This window comes from Perca fluviatilis, chromosome 15, assembly GCF_010015445.1.
Source record: "Perca fluviatilis chromosome 15, GENO_Pfluv_1.0, whole genome shotgun sequence".
Taxonomy (NCBI): domain Eukaryota; kingdom Metazoa; phylum Chordata; class Actinopteri; order Perciformes; family Percidae; genus Perca; species Perca fluviatilis.
The window spans coordinates 16821718-16839661 of record NC_053126.1 but is presented as its reverse complement, the minus strand read 5'-3'; the positions used below and the strand labels follow the sequence as shown (position 1 = coordinate 16839661).

Sequence of the window (17944 nt, the reverse complement as noted above, 5' to 3'; positions counted from 1 at the left end):
CCAGGAACAAAGGGGGTGTCCTAGGTTTGATATGCTCACAAAAAGCTTTCCTGTTTATGCTGATGGATTGAAAAAAAGATATTAAAGGGTTGTAATACTGAAATCATCTGTATCAATTTCAATACCAATTTGTGCTATTGAAACTAAGCTATTCTTTAGAGCCAAGATGCATTTGGAAACCCAGCCAAGAGCTTCAGCAAAATATTACAGAGATCAGAAAAGCTGCAGGAAGGTTTTCTTGGGAGTCTCTAGGGTAGTAAAGGGGTGAGTGGTCCTTCTGTTTCTCAACCAACTGTATTTTGTGTCTATTTATTTAGAAGAGGGGACGCAGTAACTTAGTGATGTTTTTCTTACATTTTCCTGGAATGGTAGAACAAATCAAAGAGTGAAAATTATCAAAACAGGTTCTGCTGACACAGATGTCAGTGGAAGAAATACAAAATCTCATACTTCCAAACATGACCAAATGAACAATGTCAAAATTGAACAAAGAAAAAAAAATAAACCTTTCAGTTTAGTCTAGGATATTTATTACTGGGATTTCAGCTGAAGATGCTTGAAAACTTTTTCATGGAATTGTTTAATTATTTGTACTTTACATGCCAGAAAAAAAAATAAAATAAAAGTTACAAATATTGAGTGACCCAATTTTTATTGACTGTCAAAACAATATTGAATGTTATGACCAACCATTTCTGTCTATACTACCGGTAAGTTGTTTCCTTACCCTCACCAGTTAGTTTTATAATAGGTCTTTTATAAGTAGGCATATATTTTATATTAATTCAATTAACGGTTTGAGATTATGACAGAAAGAATGGAATATATCTCTGCTTTAAATATGGTATTTGTAGGTTTTCTACACAGGTCTTCCTAATGTGTTATTTACAGATATGTTTTAAAAGTATATTTAATTATTACAATTAAAATCAAATGTTTTTAACCAGAATTAAAAATGGACAAAGGTTTTTGGAATATGATAAAATTGACTTTATTTGAAAACAATGGAATGACTACATTTGACATAAATCAGAGAAATAACACAACAGGTAGCAGTGGAAGTCGGATGTGTAGACGAGATAACTACTCATTGGAATTTCCATTGTTTATCGACGCCAAGGTGGTGCCGCTCAATGCATGGCAACTTCATGTTGCTGCAGTGACTGTGGTCCCTCAAGAACAACCTGCAAAAGTGAGCACATACACATTCATTTCAATGGCTTGTTTGCTTAAGTCATGACTTCCTAGTTGTTAAAAAGTAAGGGCAATTTAGTTGCAATTAATCCCGAGAGGTTTCTTTTCCGAGGACTAAGCATTAAGCACCAGAGCTGTATTTACTTCTTGCGTTATCTTTGAGTCAGCACTTACATTTGGGTTATGCTGTGTTTTAGGTCCACAGTACATAAAAAAAAAAAAAAAAACACAACAACACCTTCTGTTGTCCCAGACTGTCTCACCTTCACACTCGCATGAATGGACCTAAAGTCAACCACACTATCATTATAATAAAGCTCAGCTTTGTTCAATACCCCATCTACAATATCACCATCAATAATAAAAACCAAACAGGAGAGGAGAAACCATTACCTTGCTCTTGTTGTCTTGCTCTTCTTCTAAAGGGAAGCTGTAACTGCACAAAGGATTTTCTTCGCAACAAAATGTTGATATGCTAAACCTTCCCATTACGTAGCTCTGACTGTCATTGTTTGTTTGTTTTTTTACTTTGAGTAAGCACCATTCAGAAATGGTGATCAGTTGATCTGTAGGTGCAGTATATTTTCTCTTCTACACAATCTTGGGCCAATGGGTCCAAGATTAGGATCCTACTGTGAAAAATATATGGTCCTGCAGCAGACCACCCTGTATGTGCCTCACACAATACAGTGTATTGTCTCAATTCATTTTTATTTTAAAGTTTGCCAAGAAACACAGAAAAATTGGAGTTACTCACAAATCCGGAGGATCTAGAGCTCTTCGTGCTCAGGAAGCACTGAAACCTGGCTCGAGGGCTCCTGGCAGACGGCAGGGCTGGTAAACTCCATCAGGTATTCACAGCGACTGGGCTCTGAGGTCGATGTCAAAACTGTCTCCTTTCCACACGTTAACTTAATCTGAAGGACAAAGAAAATAAATTTTCTGTGCTTTGTCGAATGACAAACATTAATGGGCTCAGGGCTGATTGGTGGAGACTCACTGTGGTGGATCTGTTAGGGCCTTGCCAGCACCCTGTTCCATGTTCATACTTCATTACAGAGTAAGGGTTATCCTCAGGACCTGCCCATTGTCCCCATGTACTACAGAAAGCAAATGATGGAAAGTATGGGACGAGTAAAGGATTTAAAAAAAAAAAAAAAAAAAAAAAAAAAAAAAAAAAACATAAAATAGTAAGAAAAAACACAGATATTCTCTTACCCAAGGTTAGTTTCTGATCCACCATACTTGGGTTTCTGGGATACTCTGTTGAACGGACAGAGCCTGTAGATGTACCTGAAACCAAAACATTAATTTAGTCCTTCAGAAGTAGGAACTTATAAAAAAAAGAAATAAATAAAAGACATGTTCTTCCAAAGTCAAAGTGTGCACATACTCGCTAGAAGTCAACTCATAACACTGGCTATAGAGGTAGGCAAACTCAGCAGTGGGTCCAAAGTCAAAGGAGATTTCCTTCTCAAGGTTCCTGCAGACAGAAAGCAAATCCAAAATGTAATCTTCTTTAACTAACAACACACTGCAACAAAATAATCCTTTGTAGCTGTTAAAAGTTAGACTGCAGTCGTGGTTACAAACACTGATTGCATTACTGCTCCTTCCGAGTTATTCAGAGTACTTACTTGATCTGATCATCAACTTCCCGGAGAGCTCTCTCAGCCTCATCAAATGCATCCCTGGCTTTCTGAGCAGCTGGGAATCAAAAGTACAGAATAAAAATATACCCTTAAAGTAAATTCAGTCCTAACCCATAGCTACATGTGTTTACATACAGACTTACAAAAAGTCAGAGCAAATCATGCCCTCCTGTTAATGCTTTTGATAAAAGGCAAGCAATACACCTCTGTCATATAAAAGCATCACATCTGTTCAATAAATCACATTGTTCTTCTGAAAAACGATTTATTTCTGCTACCACAAGGAGTGTTCACTTTCACGTTAGCACATTCAAACTAATAAGTATGCAGTCACATCTGTGCCTTTTTCTGTTAGTATTTCACAGCATGACTCACTAATAGCTGAGGACTGGCTGAGTCAGTCACTTTCATACACACTTACCATCAATAAGGTTCTGCGTTTCTTGGTCGTAGGGTGGCATGGTCCCCTCATCTTCGTCATCCTTCTTTTCTTGGGTCTGCACCGTAGGAGGGCTCTGCATATCAAACACAGATAAGAGTGACTTACTAAAATAAAATGTAGTCATTCAGCATACTTTGGAGAAATACAGTGGGCTTACTTTATAGTCCCCATCATCTGGGTCATCATCTTCATCCTCTTCATCATCATCCTCTTCATCATCTGGGATGTCCTCTTCAGGGTACTGCTCAGACTCATTGTCCCTCATCTCCGCCGGTGGAGTCTCCACTGGTACTGGGCTGTCTGTGTTGGCCTGATGCACAGAAAGCTGCACATTTAGAAGAGCTGAGGCTTTTCAGACATGGAACTTATTGGAATAATCATCAGGTTCTTACCTCTGATATGTATTTTTCTTTGATGTTAATCCAAACAGACTCAAATGCTACGGCGTCCACTTTGTCCACTCCTCCCAACAGTCCCTGTACAAACCAAAGACAAAATTCATATTCAATATGCTGCGTTTTAAACTGCGCCTGTTACGTTAAATAAAACACATTATTACATTCACACGAACCGGCATAGCGCGGCAGTAAATAGAACGGTCATTTTGGGAGTCTTTGGAAATCTACCTGTAATGTCGATTAGGTATGAAGATGTGTTGCTTCATTCTCTTCTGAGAAGAATTAATCCACTATATCTTTGCATAGCAAATGTGTGTTCACTGCTATATTAATGTTCTGAATGTCAAGTACAGCCCCTTTAACATTAGTGTTTTACAGACATGGGGGACTCAAGTCACGACTTGACTCGAGTCGCAAATTTTAGGATTTGAGACTTGCTTGATAAACATTCATAAAAGACTCGACTTGGACTTGATATTCATGACTTGAGACTTGAGTCAAATGACTTGACTTTATGTTTAATAAATATATATTTTTCCCCTCTGATATTGATGAGGAATTAACTTTATGATTTTAGTGCTGTTGCATGCGTGGGAACCCATTGATACGATGACGTGGTGGCAGACCTGCAGTAAACGAGACTGGCTACGGCTAGTAATTTAACGTCATGGATCCCTCTGCACCAAAAATAATGAAGTTTGGCTATAAAGATTAGACATCGGACCAGGCAAAGAAGAAACGAACGGCAGTTTGCAAGGTCTGCACCAAAAAAAATTTCGACATCAACCACCACCACGTCGAATTTCATCAGACACTTCAAATTGGGAGAGATTCGGGTTCCAGTCCCCATATTCAGCTGAACCACTATTTGGACGTTTGTGATAGACAGAACTCCCTTTTTTGGGCCATGAATAAGCACACACTCCCCTCTTTGTTCAGGTTGGCGGTAAGAGAACGAAAACACACACACACACACACACACACACACACACACACACACACACACACACACACACACACACACACACACACACACACACACACACACACACACACACACACACACACACACACACACACACACACACACACACACACACACACACACACACACACACACACACACACACACACACACACATCTTTAAGAGAAGGAATGGTTAAAGGATGTATTTCTGTCTCATAAAAGTGAGGCATGTTTGAAAAATATTATTTGACTTAGAAACCATTATACTTGAATTGTTTGAATGAATTTCATGATTTGATGTCATGTTTGAGTCATATTGAACAAATATGTTTTTTATCTGTATAAATTTAAACTGTTCAGATGTATGTGGCTTGGACTCAATGTCTTTTGAATATTGAGTAGGAAAAAATGCAAATAAAACTCCAGCAGTTCATAACCACTGTCTTTAGCTTGTTTCAAAATGGAAACATTTGTATGACTTTATTGTCACAAAAAATGACTTGGACTTGCTTGAGACTTGAAGGTTAAGACTTGAGACTTGCTTGTGACTTGCCCATGTGTGACTTAGTCCCATCTCTGGTGTTTTATAAGGAACAATACAAAAGAAAACATTTACCTGAGCCTCTGCTTCTGTGAATGAAACATCTGAATCTGGGTCGAGCTCAGAGTGGGACAGAAGCTCAGCCACTGAGACACTGAAACAAACAAAAATACATCATTCACTGAGTTATGGTAACAACAAGGCCAGCTACAAAAACACTAAATTACTACCACACTAATGATAACCCAAAGTTTACATATGAAAGGAATGAACATGTTATAAAACTATTCTCAGACATTTTTTTGTTCAGAAAAAAATTATTTGGTCTCCATAGATTTCCATCAGGGTTTAATTCTGCAACAAGACAACTTATTAAAAAAAAAAAGAAAAAGCAAAATAAACTATCACTCCAGATTTATAAATGCTGCATTTCTTCTTTGCACTATTGTATTTAACTTTTAAAGTTGTCCGTGGTAAGATTCACAACACTGTCTTCCCTCATTAGGGGTGCTAATCATTCTGGAAGGTGCTGATACTCACAAGCCATCTGCATCATCATCTAGTTCAAGAAACACCTCAGCCTTTCTAGCCTTGTCCTTCTCCATTTGAATAACAGCCTTTTGCTCTGAAACAAACAATTTTAATTTTGAGTTATCAGTACTTCTGACGACACGTTATTTACAGTGTTATTACATGTTTTGAAATTTTTTAACTTCAGGCCTGACGTTTGAGAACTACTAGTCTATGTGGTATCAAGGCAACTTAGTCTAGCTAAGAAAATGTCGATAAGAGAGACTATACTATATGTAATATAATGCTCTGTACAAACAGTAGATGGTGATATGCTTTCACATCCTAATTTACCTTCCCAGGCCTTCAGGTGGCGTTCTTTGGCCTCTTTCTCTGGCTGCTCTGCAGTCTCTTTTATAGTTCTCAGAGCCTCCACTCTCTTTTCAAAATCATTCTTACTGAGCTGAACATCTGCATATTTGGCCTGTTGAGACAAATCAAAATAATACAATAAAAAATTTTAATACCTGAAAACTCTATTCAATTTACGAAACAATGTCTATTTTTACAATGACATTTCCATAGATGCACTGGTGGGTAAGAAGGAGACCTTATATTCAATCCTGGCAGAAACAGGAAGCCAGTGAAGTGAATGGGTGTGATGTGGTTGTATTAAGATGGCCAGCCAGCGTCTAGTTTCTGGATGGGAACCAGGCCCATTAAGAGTAAATGAGTGGTATGTGCTCAACATTTGGTCACTCCTACTACTGCTTTCAGTTTTTCTGTGTATAATAACAATAGGCAAAACATATGTCACGTGATATATAGGGCTGGGCAATATATCGTTATATCGATATGAGGCTAGATATCGTCTTAAATTGTGGATATCGTATTAGGACACGTGTTGTCTTTTCCTGGTTTTAAAGGCTACATTACAGTAAAGTGATGTAATTTTATGAACTTACCAGACTGTTCTAGCTGTTCTATTATTTGCCTTTCCCCACTAAAGCGTGATTTATGGTCCTGCGGAGGCTCCACGCAGAGCTTTCGCCATAGCATACATAAGTGTCCTGAAGTTTATACTTGTGCGTTGGCGTGTGCGTCAATTTATTTAAGAGAATAGCAGGGCCGGCATGTGTGTGTGTGTGGGGAGTGTGTGGTAGAGCGAGTGAGAGAGTGGTGGCGATTAGATTTGGAGAGAGTAGCGACTCTAGAAGCATAGTGAGAGAAACAAAGTGTCTCCCCTGTGCTTCCTGACCACGGTCGGAAAGCTGTGGCAGGAAAAGTTAACCATCTCCTTGATTTCAGTCAGGGGAAATGCTACCAAGCCACGGCAGGCTACAGCATAGGGTCCAGCGTAGGGTCTGTGTCTCCATGTACCCACGGCATAGATTTAACGCAGAAGCATAAACCACGCTTTAGTCATTATATCCACTGATGATTATTTATCAAAAATCTCAATGGGTTATTATTTTGTATAAGCACCAATTGTCAACCATACAACATCGCCGCAATATCGATATTGAGGTATTTGGTCAAAAATATCGAGATATTTGATTTTATCCATATCGCACAGCTCTAGTGATGCAACTAGATATGCAACAGTTGGCGTAGACACCTTCAAACATTTCCACTGAAGTGTCAGTATCTCTGTATAACAACATATTTGACAATGCGATAATCAAGGTTTCAGAGCTCTCTTAATTATTACACAAACAAATACCAAAAGGTTTTCTTGTCATTCACACCTTCTTATCCTCTAGGCCCCTCTTGGCCTCCTGGATAAGTTGTTGTTTAAGCAGAAAGCCCTCCTTAGCGATCTCTGCCATCTTCTGCAGGCTCTCCCTTTCTTTGCGCCCCAAATCCCTGCAATCGCACATGATGTAAAGAAAATACAAAACATTTAACATTTTCTGGAAACTAAATGTGTATTTAAGCACATGTATAGGATCTATGGAGAAGCCAGGCTTACACTATGAAGCATGCTTGAATTATTAGCGTTATAACCCAAAACATTCCCACCTGCAGGTGTTCTGACAGGCAGCACCACTGTTGTATTCATCGGTTGTGTCACAGCAGTCTGTCCAAGAAACACAAGCGTTTAACAAAACCCTGCCCCCACAACACACCTGAAAAGAAACAGTCAGCAAAGTTCGAAACTCATACCACAGATTCCGTCATTGATGCGGGAGGAAGGGATGAAGCCTGGTCGGAAACCTGCATTAGTGCAGTGAAAGCTGCCATTGGGACAAGCAGCAGTGCCTGCAAATAAATGTGTTATTACTGTAGATATACAAAACGGCTGCTGGATATTGTCATGACCTTGCAAAATGAGAATTATCAAAATCAGCTTTAATGGCAAAGTATGTGTAAGTACACATACAAGGAATTTTAATACATTTGTGTTGCTCCTAATGTACATACACAGAAATAGACATATGGCTAAAAACAAGAACAACAAACAACCCTACAAACAATAACTACTATAAATATTAGACTATGTAGATATAAATATATATTAAAAAGTATCACACACACACACATATGTATATGTATGTATGTATGTATGTATGTATGTATGTATGTATGTATGTATGTATGTATGTATATATATATATATATATATATATATATATATAAATAAATAAATAAAACACAACAATGAAATGTGTAAAGAGTAATACTAAGTGCAAATGGTGCTGGAATGAATATGGATGATTAATGTTAACAGGTTGTTTTATATACATGAGGTAGGTGGATATGACAGTATACAGTGTATACAGTGATGTTTCAATTTATATAGAGATTATATTAATGTTAAATGTTAAAGAACAGCGAGTATTTAAACTATGAAATATATAATTTACTGGTAAAGTGGATGCTTGGTGTCATAGGGTTATAGCAGTGATTTTCGTTGCACTATGGACTGGTGTTTACTGTTCATTAATTCATTATACAGACTAAGCAGGGCTTCTACACATTTATTAGTAACTACTTTGTTTAATTCAGTGAATTATGGGGAAGAAAAATAGTACTAGAGTAGTACAGGAGTCGCCTGCATGCAGGATATACGCACCTGGCTCATCAGAGCCGTCTTGGCAGTCACAGTAGTCATCATTCACCCTGTCAAAAGGAATACTGCGGGAGCCATCCAGGCAAGTGAAAGGTTTGTCTTCTTCATAGAACTGCCGTTCTTTAGAGGTTGAACAGAAGAAGCGGGTCAATGCCATGGCAGCTTTAAAACTACAGGAACTCAATGTGAACTTTCACCCCAGCGCAAAATATACAACTGTACTCATATACCTGTCTTATTATAGTTGTGATTAAATTAAATCCTTACTTGACAAAGGGACACCGCGAGGGCGTTGGACTTCCACCGCTGAGACTCCTCCTGAGACACCTAGCAGCAGCAGCAGAATGTACTGACAGCACATCATGATGGGGCGGGCTCCACACTGGATCAGTATTTAGCAAGATTCAGCTGCACCGGTAACCGCCTCAATCACACAGATTTAGTAGTTTAATACAAGAAGCACTCTGTAACAACTAACATGCCATGACAAGGACGAGAGCGTTATAAAACACAACATTGACAAAACTGCGCCCGTTCTTACGTAGGCCTATTTCGACAAATAACGTAGCTAGCTAGCTAGCTACAACAACGTCTTGTCAACGTAACGTTAGCCGAGAGCTAACAAATGAATGCTATCTAGCGAATTTAGCTAAAGCTTTTGCTATAAGCAGCCCATACAAAATACCAAGAGTACGTATATTGTTACAATAAAATCACAAAACATCACAATACTATAAGGTTAATAAAGTGGGTAAAGACAAATAAAACGTTTTCTTAGAACAAGCTAATGATTATTACCAGTAAATACGCCACCTAGTTCCGTAGTGTCAGAGCGCATGCGTTTATCACCACTCCGCTCTGTCTTGTTTCACTCTGATTGGACGACGCTTTGTTTAGCCCCTGTGATTGGCGGAGAGCCTTGGCACCCGTCTGAAGTAGAGGATTCTGAGGGGAATGCAGCCATCTCATGCCAGAGCCAGTTTTTTACATCCATGGAGCCAGACAGGTGCAGGCCTTCTCTTATCCATGGGTTCAGGTAGTCATAACTCTTTGCACCGTTATCGTTATCCTTAAACCATAATTAATAACGGCGTAAAAACTAACGAGTAGGTAACGTTCAAGTGGACAGTTATAATTTTAAAACTACCACTATCATTAAAATGTATCTAAAAACTAGTATAAATGTCTTTAACAACCAAGGGGCGTTGCCTGCAATATCCAGTTAATAATACAGTCTTGCTGGTCTTGCTACAAAAATAAGATTTGGCTACCAGCCCCTGGATAAATAACAATATAATACATAACAAGTATAATGCTGACATTTGATTTGTAACAAACCACCTAACAGTGGACAAGCATACAAGGAAACTGTAATAACCGCAAACACGACAACTGTATTGCATTTAATTTAAAAATCTTACTTTATTTGTATTTTTAACACACTTTACAGTACCGAACAGTGAAATAAAAGAAAAAATATACTGATATACTATAACATTGTTTTATATATAGATGTTTGCTTATTAAATGCATTTATTCACAAAATGAAACCTCAGCTCTGTTAAGAGGAAAAACCTTTCATAAAAATAATATAAAAAATAACTTGGACACATTTTACACATTACAGCAAGATCATTTACAAATATTACAATCATTTCATGTTGTTTTTTCCCTTGAATAATCTTTCTTACTCGTGAATAAACACATGAATTAAAGCCCAGAGAGTTATTCACAGAGGGAGTCAGTCTGCGACAAAGTAACCTGACAGCAACCCAGATGGGGACCAAAGTTACTAACAAATTGAGGTGGTGAGAGTACTAGAGATGGCCAAGTTAGATAAGGACACATTTATTTCCTTTGAATATGTCACATCCTATGTGACTACATCAGCTTACATTTGACTTTATCAGTCAAATTAGTTCAATCTCACATTGACTGTTAATAGAGAATGACAAGTTTGTTTGATTATGTCTCTGGAAAGGGGTTAACATTGACTACTGCACAATGACGGTTTGTGATTTGGCCCAATGGAATATAATCAACAGGTGACTGCCAATGACCAAACCACTAGCACAGACTGTACACTACCTGAAACACACTGTCTGCCTTAAAACCTGGTGAAATAAAGTGCTGGTACAAATATAGTTGATTTTAACAATAGATGTGGACAATTAAAAAAATGTCAGCACAAGTGAGCGAAAACATAACCAGAGAATGAAAAGGTGATGATGTGGCCTGCAGTGTTTTAGTGGTTCAGTTAACAACCTTTTTATTTGTCAACCATTATGACTTTGATAAATTTATAATTTACAATCCAATATTACAATATATACAAGAATGATAATGTTTATAGCTATATCATCAACACGTGATTCATTTTCCAGACCATCCACCAGAATGATATAAAAATAAACTGTACACAAACTGTTCAAAGAAAACACTACCTATGGTTTTCTTTTCATCATTTAAAAAGAATGGCAGCAATCAATCAATTGAATAATTTTCTTTTAAGAAACAATTGCTACAGTATCGTGTTTGTATGGCAAGTAAATATTAACGTTTTTATAGCTTATGACATAACAAGAAGCCACAAAAACAAAGCAACATATTTAAAGTAAAATGCCGATGCAAATGGGAATCTTTTATTTAAATCACTGCAATAGTAATCCTGGATTCCCATTCCACAAGATGAAAGCCTGTGTGGTGGCCCGGCAGCTCTGCTCCATCCTGCAACAGAGCGGGTCAAACACACAGGCTTGTGTTGCACCGAGCTGTGGTGTCTTCAGATAAGCTCAGTTACTGACCTGCAGAAACTTGCTCTTACCCTTCAAAAGAACCACACTTTTTAATAATTTTTTTACCCTGTGAAAAACAAACACCTAAACAAACTGTGACCTATTTAAGCTGAGCTGATAGAATCATGAACAGCATTCAACAACATGTGGTGATGCCAGTGAGGGACCTGTGACACATATGAGAACATCTTTAGCATATACCCTCTGTTTCTGTTTCTCACTCGCTTACTCATGACCACACAATAAGCCACGCAAACAAATACATGCATCAACTCCATCATGTCAACAAATCAATATCTGTTCAGATTCAAACAAAGGACATCCATAGTCATTCTCTTAACTCCCATTCTTACTTCCTCTGCATGCCTCCAGGTAGCTATAAGATAGTCCTTTTTCCATCCTGATTAAAAAACAACACATTCTTTATGTTGGTCCGAGCACAGCAACAACATAATAACTAATTGGCAGCAATGTTTCCCTTTTACCCTCCAAATGCAATGCTGGATACATTGTGTATTGACACACTGATACTCACAGAAATAAGCATACAGACGTGATATAAATATACTAGGATATCTATTATATCTTATAAATCTACATACTGGCAGGTATGTATCCTGCATCTGACATTAAGGCAAAAAAGCATCAAACATAACAAGGATGAATAGGGACTGCCAGACCACCTTAATCACGCTTCTTTCTACTGACATTCTGCCACTCTGATTTTCTTATTCATCTATGTTCCTTTAAATCGCTTCACCCACTGAAGTTTCTCATCGTTTACTTTGGTGAGAATCATTGTTCATGAGGAGACATAACCACACAGTGCAAGTGGGTGTGAGATGGCGAGTGGAAATTTGTTCTGCTGATAAAATAATGATGTATCCCTTCAACATTTTTAGCAACTGTTAAATAGAAAATAGGCAAAACTTATGCTTCAAAGCATTACATGGCTTATTCTCAGAAAGTTTAAAAAAAGCATTCTAATAAGAAAAAACATAAGCTGGAAAGAGTCCACTGGTGGTTGTGGTGGTGGTGGTAGTGATTGCTCTGCATCTACAGTTCTGAGTTATTAGATTACCAGAAGAGCAACAAAGGAAGACTTACAGCTTAAAACATATCACCACAGAAACTGTACGTATGAGATACACACCACAATACCATGAACAGTAAAGAGAGACAATCAAAAATGATAACAAAATCAGACACTCCTGTACCACAATGCATTGCTTCACGACAGCTCCATTCAGGAAGCTGGTGTTTCAGAAAGGCACAGAGCCATCTTGCACCAGTAGCACTCTCCTCGTAAAGGGAAAAGGGGTAAGGGACCTGGCGGCCCCTTCGTCGCAGCATCTTATTTTTCTTCATTATCTTCCTCTCTCCTCCTCCAACTCTGTGGATGTTCTTATTTTTCTTTCCGACAGAAATGGAAAAAAAAAAGTCACTCGGATGTGTAGCTTTTCTGAGGAGAACAATTTCTGTTGAGGTTCTAAGAAACATGAATTACTAATACTGACTGAACACAAGTTAATACTCCATTAAGAGATGGCTTTTTCCAAAGAGATTCATTACTGGTCAATGTCCTCATATACATGCACACATACAAACATACTGTGTCTGTGTGTGTGTGTGTGTGTGTGTGTGTGTGTGTCACTTTCTGTGTGTTTGTGTGTGTGCATCCAGTCTCAGAGTGCTACGCTTTCTGCAGTTGCCCATCATTCATGCTCTCCTAAATTCCTCTTAAGTCTAAAGTTCGTTGTGGAATCAGTCGGAGGACTTGTCACCAGTCCAAATCTACAGTTGCTGTGTAATTACCTTCTCTTTAAGTGATTTTAATTTATTCCCTTTTTGAAAAATATATTTAAAGGTCTGTATTGTCATTGCAGTCTTATTTGTTCTTGGTTTGGCCATTGAAAGGATGAACAAGATAATGTGTGCAAGTGAAGAGGGAGATACGGGAGCAAAACTCATGTATCTTCAGCTTGTGAAGAAGAGTCTTCCTCTTCCTCTACAGGACTTGTGTCAGAAAGTCTCTCCTTTTCAGATCTCACCTCTAACTGAGCTTTCAGCTCCTCCTCCACCTCCTCTTCCTCCATTGCCACCTCATCTTCCTCTTCTATTATGTCCTCATTTTCCTCCTCTACCATTATGTCTTCCTCTTCCTCTTTTTTACCCTCCTCTTCCTCCCCCTGACTGCAGTCATGTGCCACATGGTTCAGCGTAGGCTTGTCCCCCTCATCTCCCTGTTCTCTCTGAGAGCTGTCTTCGAGGGTGAGCTGAAACTGAAACTTATCCATGCAGGCATTTAGATCCTTATCCTGACATACAGGAGGTGGCGAGGGGCTTTGTGGGATAGTGCTCTGGTACCAGTCCCTGTTGTCCTCCAGAGTGTCCAAGATGTCCTGGGCATCAGGGTGCACAAGGTCCCCCCATGTCTCCCACAGCGGGTGGACAATATAGTCAATAAAGCCCACCTGCGTCCAGAAAGAAAGTATGATGGACATAATTTAAATCACAGTGGTGTAATTTCCCGACAAATCAGCATTAAAAATGTATGAGGGTGACTGCTGTGATCAGAGATGACAGATTACTCTGCACTGTGCTTATCACCTTTCTTAAAGCACTAACACACAGTTATGCACAGAATCATATTCATGCATTGTATATTTCAGGGCTGGTTATTTACCTGGCTCTTTTCCACAGATGCAGTGTGTTTGTCGCACATGGGACTGATCTCCATCCCTCGCTCTCTCTCCTTATCTCCCTGCCTGAAGAACTCCTCCATGATTCTCTCCGTCCATTGTCGATACACAGCCAGGGGTTTCGTGGGATTGCTCAGGTCAGCACAGTGCACCATGTTCCTCAACACCTGCACAAACACACAGGCACATGTCACACACTATATTATGTACATGCAAAGTTTTAAGCACTGAATTTAGATATGCATAGAGGTCATCTGCCAACAAATGTTTTAGCAGCTGAAAGGAGGTAATGCACAAGCAGCTTTCTAATTATCCTCTTTCATTTTGACTTTATTCTCAATTCCTTTGCTCTTCTATTAATTGCTAGTACAACTCCGAAATCTTGTCCCACTGCTTATAAACCTGGAAAGCTTTATCAACTTGTATCCTCCATCTACACCTGCTCCTCCCTTATCCATTTCCTTTTGCAAAGATTTGTTTTTATTGAAAGATGCTCAGTTTACAGTGGAATTGCAATATGTAAGACACATACACATTTCCATTTGTGCATGCCCTTTTTCCATTTCTGCTCACGATTTTGTTACCTACTTACAGTAAGTATGTATATCATTTAAAATGCTCCACTTATTAGTGTATTCAGTCTGGCTTAACTTCATTGGCCCTCTTTCACCTGGTATTAAAATTTGATATGGTTGTTCGGATCACAAGTGAACAGTGTGAAATACAGGTGAAATGACACATTGAGGATGCATTGAGATCCGATCACTCAAACCACATTCGGAGGTGGTACAAACCACATGTGTCCACATTCGTGAAAACGGGTATGTGTCCTCGGCCACATTAAGGACCGCCTATTCAACTGTGAGTGGAATTACGTACTCATTCAAAGTATTTCTCATGTCACAGAAACCAATGAGAGTGAATCATGTGTTCCGGTGCAGCCTGCTCTTATATCCCTGGCTGTCTGGAGCTCTGTGCCCCACAGTTGCCTGGAAAAGGCAGCCTCTGGTACACAATAACCTTATTTTAGTTTCATAAAACGTTCTCGAATTCACTAATATGTAAGATATCACTACAAACATTCCTGTTCTTATGTTGTCTCCTTTTGTTATTTATTAGTCTCACATTGCCAGACCTATCTCCACAGCGCTGTTTAGAGTAAGCTGGCGAAGTGAGTGGTCAAAGCAATGGCTGTGAAACGGTTTCATTTCCTATAAATTCCTTACAATAAAACTTTTTAAATGTGTTTATTAATCAGCAGTAACGAGAACTTTAGTTAGAAGCTACAAATGTACTGAGAGCTGAACACACTGAGTCTTTTAAAAACCTATTTTTCTCCTGCACATGTCCCGCCGCCCGTCAGTAGATATCCTTATGTCGGCACTTTTCTAATTAATGATTTATGTGAGAGTAACAACTGACATTAAAACCAGGTCAAAACAGGCCTATTCTTTCCTCTTCCTACCAAAAGGTGCAGAAGCTTTTATGTTTTAGCACAGCAACTCTACCTGCACTATTAACCCCATCCTCCTCACTCCCTCTTTTAATGTCAATCTTCAATTCTTTTGTGACATTTGGCTGTGTGCCTTCAAGTCATCTAGTTTCTCCAATGGTCATGAAGAACTCTTCATCCATCTAATATCAACAACTAACAAACTAGTGTTGTTTCTTTAATAATTTCCAAAACTCTTGAATAAAAGAATTGTCATAGAAACAAAAGTTGTACCCCAATCAGTCAGGATTCAAACTGGCATACTAAACCAACACTGCGCTCCTCCATGTTTCTGAGTTTCCTCCTGACCTCAGTTTAGATGACAACAGCAACCTCCTTCTTAAAACTCTTATGCTGCTTAGTAACTCTTACTTACTTACTCGACTCTACTCTACTCTACTCAACTCACTCACTTATTTTAGTACTTCCTCGGTCGAGGTTCCAAGGGAGCAGAGCCGATACAAGAACGACATTTTCAAGTAGCGAAGCTGTGACTATCAGCTGAGAATCCCGCTTACACTGAGGGAGTACTGATGGAGTACTATCTGCAGTGGAAAACAAAAACAAAAGTACCTGGTACTAACAAAAGTGAGTTGAGTCAACAGAACCATACCATGTAATGAAAACACAGCTATACAGACAGTGGGATCGCTGGGCATGTTTCTCTTCCTGCCTTTCCATGGTCCTCTCAATGAAAACCCGGATTCACTGTATCACAAATATTTGACACAAATCAGGTCAAATATATTCACGCATGCCGGGCTGTCATCAACCAGTCCAGAGATAACCTTTCTGTAAAACCTTGCCGTGCACTGGAGTTCTCTGTCATTGACAGCATAAAGTAATACCTACTTCATCTATCAAATGCTTAAAAGTCCCATGGCATGAAAATGTCACTTTATGAGGTTTTTTAACATTAATATGCGTTCCCCCAGCCTGCCTATGGTCCCCCATTGGCTAGAAATGAAGATAGGTGTAAACCGAGCCCTGGGTATCCTACCTTGCCTTTGAGAAAATGAAAGCTCAGATGGGCCGATCTGGAATCTTGCATCTTATGAGGTCATAAGGAGAAAGGTTACCTCCCCTTTCTCTGCTTTGCCCGCCCAGAGAATTTTGCCCACCCATGAGAGAGAGACATCATGGCTTTCAAATGAGCAAAGTGGCCGTTGGTCAAGGCCACGCCCCCACTCTCTACCTTGCCCCCCCCCCCTCTCTCCTCCGCAATAGCTACAGACACAGAAATACTAAGGAAAAGCAGAATTTTGGGAAAGAGACTTCAGATACAGTATTAGGGGACCACTAAGGTCTATATAAAAGCATCCAAAGAGCACCATGTCATGGGACCTTTAAGCACAATCCTCGATAACCAGATCCTACAGATGTCAATCAGTGGTGCATCTTATGGCTCTACCTCTTACAATGCCCAAGCTACTAAAACATACTTTAAAAGAAGAGACTACATAACCTTTCTTAAGCCTGCTCCATGTTGTCTTAACTGTCAACAAACATTACCAGCACTGGAAACATGGAGAAAATACAAAAAAACCCAGACAGACAAATCACAGTTCTGGTGGTGTCCATGTACACAGTGCTACGTCTACATGCCATGACATTTTAAGGAAATTGAGGAAAGGAATTAACTGTCAATGCTTCAGTAAATGCTAAGTTATTTTGTAACAGGCTCAGAACATCTGCTAAATGGCTAAATTGTTAATTGAAGTTTCTTGTAAATGAACTGGAAAATGACGTCTCACCTGTATCCTGTCAGTGTAATGGTCGAGCAGCAGTACTCCAGAACTTGTCACTTTCTTGGTTTCCACCATAGTCTTAAGGTCTGCCAGCAAACTCATGTGTTTAGACATATCTGTTGCCAAAACCTGGGAAGAAAATTCATATGAATGCATTAGAGAACACCATAGAACGATGGAGAATAGAAAGGTGGTAGGAGACAAGTGAGATCTTCATGATACAGAATGAGTGTGTTGACAACACTTACCATATCAATGACAAGTTTCCTTAGGCTCTGTCTCTGCCTCTTGCTAAGGTTCTGGAAGATGTCACAGTTGTCCTCATGAAGCAGCTTGAAGCCCACAGCTAGGTGATGGTTCTCCAACACAGACTCATCGTTGTACATCAGAGCTAGCTCGGAGTCTGAAGAAAGCACCATACAACACATAC

General features: G+C 39.1%; 2 protein-coding genes across 5 annotated transcripts in view; both read right to left on the bottom strand.

Moving 5' to 3' along the window:
- Window positions 1-966: 966 nt before the first annotated feature.
- prkcsh (protein kinase C substrate 80K-H) lies at window positions 967-9705 on the bottom strand. The gene is made up of 18 exons (XM_039826129.1): window positions 9576-9705; window positions 9045-9201; window positions 8781-8897; window positions 7871-7966; window positions 7727-7784; window positions 7453-7570; window positions 6059-6188; window positions 5735-5819; window positions 5270-5348; window positions 3681-3764; window positions 3446-3598; window positions 3268-3361; window positions 2832-2901; window positions 2588-2677; window positions 2413-2487; window positions 2195-2294; window positions 1952-2111; window positions 967-1184 (listed from the first exon to the last, which is right to left on the bottom strand). Exons 2-17 carry the CDS (start codon window positions 9139-9141, stop codon window positions 1965-1967), a joined length of 1593 nt encoding a protein of 530 aa, XP_039682063.1. The 5' UTR covers window positions 9142-9201; window positions 9576-9705; the 3' UTR covers window positions 967-1184; window positions 1952-1964.
- Window positions 9706-10179: 474 nt separating this feature from the next.
- pde4a (phosphodiesterase 4A, cAMP-specific) overlaps window positions 10180-17944 on the bottom strand; it is a 49098-nt gene continuing 41333 nt past the window's right edge. For all 4 annotated transcript variants that reach the window (XM_039824360.1, XM_039824361.1, XM_039824363.1 and 1 more), the window contains 4 exons: window positions 17763-17917; window positions 17521-17643; window positions 14259-14441; window positions 10180-14046 (listed from right to left, as the gene is read on the bottom strand). In XM_039824360.1, the coding sequence (XP_039680294.1) occupies window positions 13540-14046; window positions 14259-14441; window positions 17521-17643; window positions 17763-17917 (968 nt within the window). In that variant the 3' untranslated portion in view covers window positions 10180-13539. The remainder of the gene's footprint in view (window positions 14047-14258; window positions 14442-17520; window positions 17644-17762; window positions 17918-17944) is intronic.

Coding starts and splice junctions, on each gene's coding strand:
- prkcsh (XM_039826129.1), bottom strand. CDS start 9,141: ATGATGTGCTGTCAGTACATTCTGCTGCTGCTGCTAGGTGTCTCAGGA. Junction 3,362..3,445: donor CAGATGATGGGGACTATAAA/GTAAGCCCACTG, acceptor TTTGATATGCAG/AGCCCTCCTACGGTGCAGAC. Junction 2,902..3,267: donor AACGCAGAACCTTATTGATG/GTAAGTGTGTAT, acceptor TTTGATTCCCAG/CTGCTCAGAAAGCCAGGGAT.